At 34.4% G+C, this 13,742-nt stretch overlaps 1 protein-coding gene across 2 annotated transcripts; it reads right to left on the bottom strand.

Moving 5' to 3' along the window:
- Nucleotides 1–265: 265 nt before the first annotated feature.
- hlx1 (H2.0-like homeo box 1 (Drosophila)) lies at nt 266–4,907 on the bottom strand. Of its 2 annotated transcripts, XM_028439759.1 has the most exons (4): nt 4,335–4,907; nt 2,401–2,592; nt 2,089–2,273; nt 266–848 (listed from the first exon to the last, which is right to left on the bottom strand). In XM_028439759.1, exons 1-4 carry the CDS (start codon nt 4,762–4,764, stop codon nt 552–554), a joined length of 1,104 nt encoding a protein of 367 aa, XP_028295560.1. In that variant the 5' UTR covers nt 4,765–4,907; the 3' UTR covers nt 266–551. The 2 variants fall into 2 exon arrangements, with proteins under 2 accessions (XP_028295560.1, XP_028295561.1); XM_028439760.1 differs by lacking the exon at nt 2,401–2,592.
- Nucleotides 4,908–13,742: the final 8,835 nt, after the last annotated feature.

A 13,742-nucleotide genomic window follows, 5' to 3' on the forward strand; every position in this document is an offset into this window, starting at 1 on the left:
ATATGTGAATTTGTTTATGTTCATTTTGACCAGATTTACAGCAATATTTGTGATCATTTTTTCTAATTAAAATTTTATGTCAATGTTAAATGTAAATGTCAAATCTAAATGCTCCATAGTAAATCTAAATTTAGATTAAATTAGATTAGATTAGATTTAACATCGACATTATATTCTATGAGAACGGAAATATCACAAATTTCACAAATATTGTTGTAAATCTGGTTAAAAGCAACATAAGAAACACCAAACATGTTTATTAAACTTGTTTTTTTTTTTTTTTTGCTAAATGATGCATAAAGTTGCTATTTATTTCAGCATGCACAACTTTACAATTGGCGCCCCACATTCTTCCACCTGAAATGTGGCCCACTTAAGCTCAAACTGGTCCGTATTTGGCCCCCGAACCTAAATTAGTTTAACACCCCTGCAAACCATTAATCTGGGGTGATTTTCAGCGAAATTGTCTCCTTGATTCTGGGTCTCCAGGTGCGTTATATCATGTCCAAAATGTCCTTATTCCCCCCCAGTCTTGGTTGTGTCCCCGGGCTTCATATCAGGCCCTGAGAGCCCACCGGGTCCGGTGCTGCGGCCTCCGCGGAGCCTCCTCCGCTGGTTCCACTGGAAGCGTCCAGCGATCCCTCCGCGGGACTCTCGTCCTCCGCCTCCTCGGACTCACACTCGCTCCGGGCTTCGCTCTCACACTCGGACTCCGGCGGCTCTCTGGGCTCCGAGACGCCCGCATCAGGAGGACTTTTCTCGGCTTTCTCGTCCTTTTTGTCCTTCTGGGCCTGCGCTTCTTTGGAGTGTCTCCATTTCATGCGTCTGTTCTGGAACCAAACTTTGACCTAAAAACAAAAGGCCAGTCAGTCAACATCGGGTCACATGGCAGAAGATTTATTTATTTAAAAATCTACATTCAGAACAATTAATTAGATCAAAAAAATAAATCAATTATTTAAAAAAAAAAAAAAAAAAAAAAAAAAAAAAAAACGATGCATGCTGATAAACATTTTACTAAATTTACACAGGATTTTTTATTTTTTTTGTTTATTTTTGTAAATAATAAAAATCCTAAACGGCACATTAGAAAACTTGCAAGAAATGAAAGACCAAATGATATTTAATATGTTTTACTTATAACATGAGAGTCTTAAAGGTAACTGGATACACACAAAGACTTTAAACGCTTGATTTCTGTTGTGCAGAACGTTATCACTGTAGTGCATTGCAAAGATGCTGCAGGCCTGAATCTTGACCTTATTTAACCAGTTGATATTTTTACATTTAAAAAAATTTAAATTAAAAATAAAAAAAACCCAACAACATCTCGAAAACATTTCAAATTTAATTTATTGGATGTCTGTTTACAAATATGTGCAAAAAACAAACAAACATTAAAAAAACAAACAAACAAACAAAAAAACTATAAAAATGTAATTTACTGGATGTCTGGATACAAATATGTGCAAAAAAACAACAAAAATAAACAGGCATAACATTTTAACATAAGTCATGAATTACTAATAAATAATTATAAATATTTTTGAAAGTATTTCCAGCAACAATCATAAACCCAGTAAATCTGGAGGAATAAAGAAATGCAGCTTATTCTATATTTATTTTTTCAATATGGGAGTGGGATTTCTTCTTCTTTTCTTTTTTTCCCCCTATTTATTAATTATATTTATCATCTAAGAACATAGACTTAGTTATTCACAATATTGTTATTTAAACGCTTTTAGCAACCCAAAAAACCCAAAAACTTAAATACATTTGCTAACTCAAACATAACATTTGTGAAATTAGTATAAAAAACACAAATAAAAATGATCAAATAAAATCTTTAAAAAAAAAAAAAAAAAGGGCTGACGACTTTTTTTAATTTTTTATTATGAAATGTAATTATTCAATAGAAACTTTACTTTTCCAGGCTCAAATAAATCAATAAAGGACACACTTCAGCTCCCAAATGTTTGTTCAACACAAATAATTTTTTTCAATGATTATGTTAAACTTTGAAGCCCTGCTGTCGCTGTGTGTATTTCTAATAAACATTGCGGGCAGTTAAAGGCAAAGCGCTCTCACCTGAGCATCTGTCAGCCCCAACATGGCCGCCAGCTGTTTTCTATCTGGTTTGGTGACATACTTCTGTATCTCAAACCTCTTCTCCAGTCCTTTCCTCTGCAGGTTGGAAAACACGGCCCTGGACCAGGACCTTTTCCTCTTGTACGTCTGAGGCATTGTGTCTTTAGTGAGGATGGCGTACGGACCTATAAAAAGAAAAAAGACAAAGAAGAAACAACACAAACTTGAATCAAACCAGTCCATTAGGTGCAGGTGCAGGAGTGTGAGGGCTATGGGTCGGTCTATGGTGGGTCCTACATGTGAGGGCTCTACCTGGGAAGGTGTCCTGAAACTGATGCTGATGCTGATGCTGGCCTGTTTGCCTGCTGCTGTTGCCTAGTGAACTCATCATGGAGGACGCGTCGCTGATCCCGGACTCTAGGGAGGAGAAGTAGTGGCCGGTCGGAGGCTGAACGGGGACGTGGACGCCTGAGTGACGGTTGGAGCTAACGATGGATGTGAGATCTGTCACAGAGGAGAGGCTTTGGGTCAGTGAGAGGTATAGGAGACTGAACTGACTCCTCTGGGTGTTTAAGGTGTGGGATCATCATAAAAAGAGGAAGGATTGTCTGGTAACTGCATGGTTTCTGTCTATCCAGCTGTGTTACAGCTGTTTGTGGCTGGATCCTGACCTTTGGCCTATTGTTGGGTGTAAGATTGGGGAAGTGGAAACTATTAGCAGCCAATCTGAGGAAGTGTGGCAGGCTTATAAAGTGGAGATAAATGTGTAAAATGACTTAAAGCAGTGCATGGTTCCCAAACTTTTTTTGAGTCGTGGCCCCAATTTTGATATCACAAATTTCTGGCGACCCCATCATTTATTTTTCTACTGTATTTTTATTTTAGTTTTTAACTAGATTTATATTTGAGGAAGTGGAGGTACAAAATGCAGTTGTTTTAATTTGAAAAACAATAGTAATCTAAATAAAATATGTGCTCATTTTATAGTATGAAATAAACAACAGAACTTGTATTTTTCAACCTTGGGTCGTGACCCCAATTTGATATCACAAATTTCTAGCAACTCCAGAGACTAGTTAATCATTTACTTTTCTACAATTTATTTATAAACTATAGATTTATATTTGAGGAAGTGAAAGTATAAAATACATTTGTTTTAATTTGGAAAAGAATAATAACCTAAAAAAAAATACAAAAAAAATTAAGTTTTTTTTTTAAAAATTTTATTAGAATTACATTTTTTCTCATAATTTACAAGACATTTCAGGTGACCCCATATGAGGTCACGATCCAAATGTTGAAAAACACTGGCTTAAATGTTTGTTACATAAAATATGTGATAAGTTTATAGTTTACAATAAACAAACCAAGGGAACTTGTGTTTTTCAACCTTGGGGTCGTGACCCCATTTTGATATTAATCTTTTTTTTTTTTTAAACTAGATTTATATTTGAAGAAGTGAAAGTATAAAATACAGTTTTTAACATTGCACGTGGTGTTTTCATTTGAAAAAGTAACAATCTAAAAAATAAAAAAAAGGTTTTTATTATTATTGAATTAACTATGGAATTATTTGAATTTTGTAGTTTTTTTTTTTTTTTTAAACTAAAATTTATATTTGAGGAAGTGAAAGTATAAAATACAGTTATAAACAATAAACAAACCAAAGGTACTCGAGGCACCTTCCTTTTTACCAGTGTTTTTCAACCTTGGGGTCATGACCCAATGTAGGGTCGCCCTGAATTAAAATGGGATCGTCTGAAATGTCTTGCAATTGATTAAATAAATGATATTAATACTGTTGTTGTTGTTATTATTTTTCAAACAACTGTATTCTATAGACTTTGATTTTCTCAAATGTAAATCCAAGCTTTTTGAATAATATGTTATGGTTTAATTTATTCAAACAATTGATTTTCAGGAAATTGACTTTGATGTCAGGATATCAAAGTACATTTCCTGAATAAACGAAACCTTAACATATTGAATATCAAATAAAATGTAAATAAACTATTCATCATAAATAAACAAAAAGTATTAAAATAAATATCTAAGGTGGCGCATCTTGTCAATAAAACTTAAATTGTAGGAACAAATGTCCCGTGATTTGTGACTAAAAATGGGGTCACGACCCAGATAAGGTTGGGAACCACTGCTTTTTACACTTAATGTCTTCGTCTTCTGTGCATAAAGTCTACAGTTTAAAAAAAATAAAACATGTTTTGTTTCTTTTAATTCATGCTCACCTCTTAAAGACGACTTTTCTTTGCATTTTGGGTCAAAGTCTGTGGATAATATCCGATCGATCCCAAATTTGAGGTCTTTGCTGGAGGGCGGCGGTGTTTGCTGGGATGTGAAGCCCGTCCTGGGGACTGAGGTCAGTTGTAGTCCGTGTCTGTGGTGATAAGGAGACGCACCGAACACCGACGGCTCGGGCGCACCAGCCCCGGGGCGCAGCGGGTTGTTATTGTTGTTGGAGTGCTGGGTATGGTGGGGACCCATGTGCACCACCAGGGCCGACGACCCCGGGATGCTCTCTGCGTCTCCAGCCTGGAGAATGTCAGCGATGCAAAACGACGGCTTTTTAACGGTATCCACAGCAAAGCCCCCCGCGCAGTACGCGGACCACAGGCTGAAGTTCGATGCGTAAAACGGGTTGAGCCCGGTGGTGTACATCTCTGAGCCTCTAAAGAGCCTCAAAAGCACTGAGATGGTTTTTTTTCTGTTTAAAGGACGACAGATGATGATGATCGTCCTCTTCTCCTTGAGTTGAGCCAAAAGTTTCTCTCCAAACTCTGACAATCCGTCTCTGCAGCAGCTAAACGCTGAAGTTCCTCTCCTCGATCTGATTGGTTGCTTTCTCAGCCAATCAGCGCCTCCCGCTTCTCCAGCTGAGAATGACGTGTTTAACAGTTTCTCACTTGGGGGCGATTTTAATCCTCTTTACTTTACCTCCTCCTTTACCAGATCACTGCACAAAAAAACTCATGTTGTCCTATTTTTAAGTCGCTTAAATCACGAGTTCCTCAGTGGCCTGGATTCAGGACACACCCTGTAAACACATGTTAATGCTTCATTGAAAATATGGTGCATATATATTACATTAGATTAGATAAAATTATTTTTATTGATCCCTTGATCAGGGAAGTAAATAAATACATTTCCAGCAGCATTAAAAAGAAGCATATACAGGGTTAAAATGATATGTATACACAGAATATAGAGGATATGTATTTAAAAAAACACACAAAAAACAACAGAAAAAAATAAATGAAATAAAATAAAGCAAAAATAAATAAATAAAAATAAAGGTGCTTGGTTTATTGCATGTATTTGTCCCAAACAAATAAATAAAGCACATTACAAGCTATAGGATGCATGTTTTAAATAGAATACAGCTGTGGAATAATTCAAACAAAATGTTGTTGCTATAGCAACAAAATTGTCACCTGATTATATCATAGATAAGGAACCCATATACTCTAAAGTCTATACATCAATTAAGGATTGTATTTTTATTTATTTATTTGTTTATTTTTTGCATATTTATATATTGTATTATTGTGTTTTATTTGAATTATATTGTTATTAATGTGTATATTTTTATTTATTTATTTATTTATTTTTTATCTATTTGGTGCATTTGTGGCAAAAAATAAATAAAGAAATTAAGGTTTAGCTCATTTATAGCTAAAACATGCGTGTTATAAATAAAATGCAGCTGTAGAATAATTCAAACAAAAATAGGCTATAGCAACAAAATTTTCACCTTATTTGTATTTTTATTTATTTATGTATGCATTTATTTATTTATTTTTAAAAAGGGATGTGATTTGGATTTGCATTACAAATGCCTGTTCCTCACCAAAACAGGTTCCCGATCTAACGTTGGGTCCCGACCCACAAGTTGAGAATTGTTGGTCTAAAAATAACAGCAGGAGAGTTAACAAGGAAACTCCAGGAAAACCCATTATTCTCCATATATTTGCATTTTTTGCGCATTATTTTCATCTCAAAGCTCGTGTTTGATATTAAAACAGTTATATTGAATTAAAAATAAACTGTAAACACTTAAAAGGGACACTAGAGTCTATAGTTTCATCTCATCCTGTTTTTGATGGGCTGTGATTCGTGTTAAATGAGCGGATGTTGGATTTAGCCTCAAAATAGACGCGTTTTTTAGTATTTTTAGGATCCAGCAAGAAATCCTTATTTCTTCCGGAGCAGAAAGGAGGGGAAACTTTATAATGACTGCGAGAGCTTCCCTTTTTCAATATTTGTGCAACTTTATCTCAAGCTGCAAGTTGCGCAGTGACGCAAATCCGTCTCCATGCTCATAATAAACAGAGGAAATCTATTCCCCTCTTAAACGAAAACACAATTCACTTCAGAGGCGATACTTCATCCGCAGGGCCTCGAGATTCACACGTTGGGCCCCTGGCCAAAATAAGATGTTATGATGGAGGATAGAAATAGATTTATGGAATGTGACTCATTTTAAATCATCAGATTTTACATTATTCCTACATTTTTAATGACTATACGTCACTTTCTCCCCCAGCGTCATTCATCCTATAAGCGTCTTTATTCAGCGGAAAGGCTGATGACCCTGACAGCCTGGTTAGGCGCTGTCATGCTGTTTTCAAGTGACACTTTTCCTGGTTTAAATTTAGAAAAAGACATTTTAACGTTTGCCCTCCATCACAGTCAAAACAATCCAGGGAAAAGGATGTGGCAGAAACCAGCACGAAACCCAGTTATTTCAGGTGCTGATGATGAGCACCTGAAGTGTTTAAAGTGGGACACAGAGTGGCTGGAAAACACACACACACACACGCACACGCACACACACACACACACACACACACACACACACACACACACACACACACACACACACACACACACACACACACACACACACATATATAATAGATCTTTATTAAGATTTGTTAAGCAATAACACACAGTTGCCAATATTGTAATATTAATTATAAGGAAAGCGAAAATAAAAAAACAACAGGTAATATTATATAACTCTTTTTGTACAAAATACTCCAGAAAAGCATTTCCATGTCAAATGGAAAATTTCCTCTTTTCTTTTTAAGTTGAAATTAATTAATTTTTTTCCAGTTATACTTCAATACATCGAGTAATAGGTTATTATTATTATTATTATTATTATTATTATTATTATTATTATTATTATTATTATTATTATTATTATTATTACATTATCAGCAACACCATGTAGAAGCTGTTAGTAAGTCAGTGATGCTCAACATGTGGCTCTTTATGTCATAATTAAAAGTATTATTCTCCCAGAAAATCTTAAAAGGGAAAACTTTAAGCTACCTTTTGCCAATAAATTATAATTTCTTGTCAATTTTTGCAATTTCTCTTTGACACTTTTATCCAAATGTTGCCATTTCTTTAATTTTTTTGGCCATTTTTCATCCAAATTAAGTTAACTTTCACCTAATAAATACCACTTGTTTCATGTTTTCCATACATTTTGTCTCTTTTTGTTCCACATTTTGGCCTTTTTTTTACTAGTTTGTCACAGTTTGTCCTTTTCAGCCACCCTTTGCCATTACACACCACCTGGTTCCTGTTTATTTGCCCATTTTTTTTGCCTCTCTTGATGGCTTTGAGCCAATTTGAGTCCCTCTACCCTCTTTTATTGTCACAATTTTGCCACCTTTGGACCATGTCTGCTGCCACTCGCTCGTTTAAAAAAAAAAAAAATCTCTGTCCCATTTTGGCCCCTTTTCATACAGTTCTGACACTTTTACATATGCCCTTTTTCCTATTTTTAGTAAATTTTTGCAATTTTTTAAAAACATTTTCATCCATTATTATTATTATTATTTTTCTTTTTGGCCACTTGTGAATACTTTTGGCCCATTTTAGTCACTTTGCACTCTTGTCTTGCCACTTTTTTACCATTTACGACCATCTGTTAATAGGTCTGCCTCCACTCGCTCATCAAAAAACCCCCAAAAACTTATTGCAACGGCCCACTTCGGACCCACTGGGACGATGCCCTGTATGCCAGATGGCCAGTCCACCCCTGACTTCATATAACTTCCAACTTCATTAATTACAATTTTGTTTTTGGGGCCGCCCAAAATAACGCTGAAGGCCGCATGTGGCCCCCTTGACCGCCAGTTGCCTATATTTCTGCATTATTGGATGCCTCATTAACTTAGAATAGCAGCCCCACTTGAAACGCACACTACATGGAAGCTAATGAGAGCTAAAACAAACACCATTCAAACACAATGTCAAAGCATTTTATGAGTCACATGAGCACAGAGGAGGATGCAAACAATGCCTTGTAATTGTGCTCTGTTGACAACCTGGAGTTTAAAGCATATGACAAGGGGGCTATTGTTGTCCCCCTGATTGCTGGCTGTGTGTTTTTCAGGAAGTCTTATCAGGCGGAGGGAAGCTGAATGAGCTCCTGGTGTACTGAAGGTCCTCCATGGATCACATGCTGCTGCTGGACAGAATTAAACCATTTCCATTATTACGCCGAGAATTATTGCTCCTCGCTTGTTGTAAGAGCTGTGCCGACTCAAGCCAAGATGACTATTTCTGGCAATGTTTGCTTGAGGAAGGAACCTTCACAGATTTAATGGGACCTGAGCCATTGTACACAGCCTTCTGTATGGCATGCTGCCATCATTTCCACAGAGAGGCAAAGAAACGAGCAGCAGGATACATGTAGAGTCATTTCAAAACAAGAGCGTCCCATCTATATGTGACCCTGAACACACACAGTGCAAGTGTTTTAAGTTTATTACCAAGCATATATACTGTATATATATATAAATAATATGTTCAGTTTCCATTTATTCAGACAACTTTTTTCAGGAAATGTACTTTGATCTCTGTTTTGACTGTCAACTGCCAGTTTTCTTCAGAAGCGTCTGCTGGTTGCTTTGATGTTTCCTTGACTTCCACGTAGTAATTGCCACAAGTTCATTTTGTCTTTTTTTTTTTAATAATACTCAAGGTTTCATTTATTCAAGCAACTTTTTCGGGAAATTTACTTTAATCTCCTGACTTCATTCGACAGTCAACTGCTAGTCTTCTTCAGAGGCGTCTGCCAATCGCTTTGATGTGTCCCTGACTTCCGCATAGTAATTCCCACAAGTTCATTTTGTCTTCTTTTTTAATAATATGTTAAGGTTTAATTTATTCACACAACTTTTTTTCTGGAAATTGACTTTGATCTCCAGACATGTTTCGACTGTCAACTACCAGACTTTTTCCGAGGCGTCTGCTGATTGCTTTGATGTTTCCTCGTAGTAATTCCAGCAAGATCATTTTGTCTTCTTTTTAATAATATGTTAAGGTTTCATTTATTCAGACAACTTTTTTTCTTCAGGAAATTGACTTTGATCTCCTGACTCATTTCAACAGTCAACTGCCAGTCTTCTTCAGAGGAATCTGCCAATCGCTTTGATGTGTCCCTGACTTCCGTATAGTAACTCCAGGAAATTCATTTTGTCTTCGTTTAAATAATATGTTAAGATTTCATTTATTCAGACAACTTTTTTTTTAGGAAATGTAGTTTGATCTCCTGACTTGTTTCGACAGTCAACTGCCAGTCTTCTTCAGAGGCGTCTGCCAATCGCTTTGATGTGTCCCTGACTTCCGCATAGTAATTCCCACAAGTTCATTTTGTCTTCTTTTTGAATAATATGTTAAGGTTTAATTTTTTCAGACAACTTTTTTTTCTGGAAGTTGACTTTGATCTCCAGACATGTTTCGACTGTCAACTACCAGACTTTTTCAGAGGCATCTGCTGATTGCTTTGATGTTTCCTCGTAGTAATTCCAGCAAGATCATTTTGTTTTCTTTTTAATAATATGTTAAGGTTTCATTTATTCAGACAATTTTTTTTCTTCAGGAAATTTACTTTGATCTCCTGACTCATTTCAACAGTCAACTGCCAGTCTTCTTCAGAGGAATCTGCCAATCGCTTTGATGTGTCCCTGACTTCCGTATAGTAACTCCAGGAAATTCATTTTGTCTTCTTTTAAATAATATGTTAAGATTTCATTTATTCAGACAACTTTTTTTTTTTAGGAAATGTAGTTTGATCTCCTGACTTGTTTCGACAGTCAACTGCCAGTCTTCTTCAGAGGCGTCTGCCAATTGCTTTGATGTGTCCCCGACTTCTTCATAGTAATTCCAGATAGTTAATTTTGTCTTTTTGAATAATATTTTAAGGTTTCATTTATTCAACAACTTTATTTCTTCAGGAAATTGACTTTGATCTCATGACATGTTTCGACTGTCAACTGCCAGTCTTCTTTAGAGGCGCCTGCTCTTTTCCAAAGTAATATTATAATAACTGACTTCTATCAAACTACACTATTCAAAGCAATCCAATTAAATTGTGTCCCTGAACACATCACAAACCTTTAAAGAGTGACCAAGGGTGAAATCCATTAGTCCATTTGTTTCCTTTTAAAGGAACAGGTTTTCACTCTCTCCTACCCATAAGTTGGGCTTTTTTTTTTTTTTTTTTAAAGACGTTTAAGTGGTGATCAGCCGGACATTAGAGTGCTAGACTAATCACACTCACCACAGCCTAACCCTTTGCTGTAAACTACCAAAGGGTCTGTAGCTTTAAATGAACCTTTCAAATACTTAGTGTCTTTGAGCCAGTCTGTGTGTTTAGATTAAAACAGATTAAAGTCGCCTCTGGTGCTGATGTCCAGGGCAGGCACAGTGTGTTAATGTACACACGGCCTAAATCACAGGTACTGTAAGCAGTCCAATGCAAACACACACATCAAACCATTAGGAATAACTGCTGCGTCTCCATAAACCATAAACCATAAAGCAGAGCAGAAGTGCATCAAAACACATGTCAGGAATGTTTGACGTGTTCACTTTTTCTTTTTTTAAAATGAATGAATGATCATTAAATATCTGCATAATTTACTTTCACCTTTGGAGTGCTAAACTTTGATTTTTCATTCAGCACCGCAGTTTAAAACGTGGACGTGTCTGCCAACAAACTGTTAGATATAAACAAGTGAAATTAAATCACAGTTTGACATAATACAGAGCATCCAGTACTGACGCTGTAACAGGACTCTGTATAAAAGGGGTGGAAAAACAGCATCATCCTTTCATCCTTTCATTCATTCATTCATTCATTCATTCATTCATTCATTCATTCATCTTTCTTTCTTTCTTTCTCTGAATTTCAAGTATTTGAGGATTTTTAATTGTTGTATGCATAAGTTGTACATAATAAAACAACATTCCCAGGTACCCAGTTAAGCCCTTAAATAACGAGAGTAAATAATAATGGAATGAAAAAAATAGAAATAGAAAAACATCAGTAATATAAATAGAATAAATAGAACATTGAAAAAAAAATAAAAAAATGTCTCACATCGAAGTTTTATAGACAAGGCCAGATCCCCTTAGATCGATATACTAAGGGATAAATTTGTATGTTAAAGCAGCGACAGACAGTATAATAAATATAAAAGGTAAGGAGAAAGATTTAAGTTGCAAAAAGTTCATTAAGTTTAATGAAAACAAAAAAACAAAACAACATATGGGTTCATATAGTAAATTTCAGCAACACAATAAATTAAGATGATTTAAAAAAAGGAAAATATGTAAATCAATATATCAAGTAAAAAAAAAAAAATGATGATATTAAAAAAGAAAGAAATGTCAATCGAAAAAACAATAAATTACCTTAAGCCTAAATGTTAGATATTGTTGAAAATAAATATAAGAAATAGAAAATGTTAAATTTTATTTTTTTAAATAAACTAATCAAGATACACTATAAGTTAGAAGACCCCCATTACCAAACAATTATTACAACAATTTTTTTTTGTTTTTGATAAGATTAAGAAACAACCTGTCCTAGAAAGTGACAAAGTTGCGTCATATTTTGCAAAACACTGCCCCCCAGCGGTCATCTCTGGGATAAGTGCACACAATCTTAGGTTTAAAAATATTCGTTTTTCTCACGTAAGTTTGAACTTTTCTCAGATCGGAACAAACAAAAAAAAAAAAAAAAAAACAATACACATATCATAAGGTTGTGATTCATTAGTATTAAGTATTGCACTAAATATTAATTATTATACAAATTCTTGGACTAATACTAAGTCGGCGATTGATACGATTGATCATTTAGCTGTTCTCACAATAATCCAATAATAGAAACATTTTTCTGATATCTTCACATTCCTATAAAACATTTTTAAGAAATCTTATCTGTATTGCAATGGGTGATGGAATTTCCATAGTAATTATTTTCTGTGCAATAAACTAAATAATATGTAAATAATCAATGTTTAGGCGTGTGAAAATATTACAAATGAAAATGTGAACCAACCACATATTTTATTTCATCCTTTTCTACAAAGCTTGGTGAGGTCATGTAAACATCCCACTGGGGACTCTGGGAATTTAACCTTTGACCTTTACTTAAGGATAAGAGTAGTGGGTGAGTGGTAACCATTAACACAGGAAGTGAGGTCAGGTGTTGTCTGCTGGTGTATAGCAGCATTTTAATTTACTATCTAACCTTGAGCCATTGTATCATCATCTTTATAATTAGTGTTTTCAAATAAATTTAATGTAAAAAAAAAAGATTAAAATCATTTATTTTTATTTATTTATTTTTTCTATAAAAAATAAAAATAAATAAATAAATAAATAAAGCAAATAAAATAAAATTTAAATTAAATTAAAAAATAAAGTAAAAATCATTTAAGTTTCTAGATAGAAAGAAAATTTTGGAAAAAAAGAAACAATAAATTATTTCTTAAAATATATTCAAACATTTATTTACATTTTACCATTATAATTATCGAAAATATTATTTGAATATATATAATTTTTGTAGGCTTTTTAACTTTTTTTTTGACACTGCACTGCATAAAAAATGACCATATTAGTAAGTTTGATAGTAAAAAGCATGTTGATGGCCAGTTTCAATCTATTTCCATGTCTAATAACACCAATTTCACGGAAAAAAACCCTCCAAAACCAACATTTAACAGCAAATGATTTATTGTCAGTTCTCATTTCCCTCACTGTGTAAACACATTGAAATACAACAGGAGCTGGTAAATAGGTGACATTCTCAAGACTGCAATATGCAATCTGTACAAATAAGAAATAAAACAGAGTTGCTAAAACTTGATTTATAAAAACCTATTGTAATGACAGAAATGCGTTGATGCTAATGGTTCCTCAGGAGTGTGAAGCCAGTGTTGATAGTGGACAAAAGTCCAAATATGGATACACTGCATTCAAGAACACTACACATTATTATTTCTTAAAGCAGGGGTGTCAAACTCAGGGTCCAAACACGGACCAGTTTGATCTCAAGTGGGCCACAGATCTTATGCTGGAAAATGTGTAATTTCAACATTACTGTGCCCAAGTTTGTACTTCTACATACACATAAAATGCAAAATATCTAACAAACTGACAACATCCAAGCAATAATTGATAAATATAATCCCAACAGAATTTTCACTTTAAATTTCCTCGAGTTTGTGAACAATTTCTATTTAATTAAGTGAAATATTATGTAATAATTATAGAAAAAAATGAAGGATTTTGTAAGAATTTTGCATTTTGTCAACACT

This window comes from Gouania willdenowi, chromosome 24 (assembly GCF_900634775.1).
Source record: "Gouania willdenowi chromosome 24, fGouWil2.1, whole genome shotgun sequence".
Lineage (NCBI taxonomy): Eukaryota > Metazoa > Chordata > Actinopteri > Blenniiformes > Gobiesocidae > Gouania > Gouania willdenowi.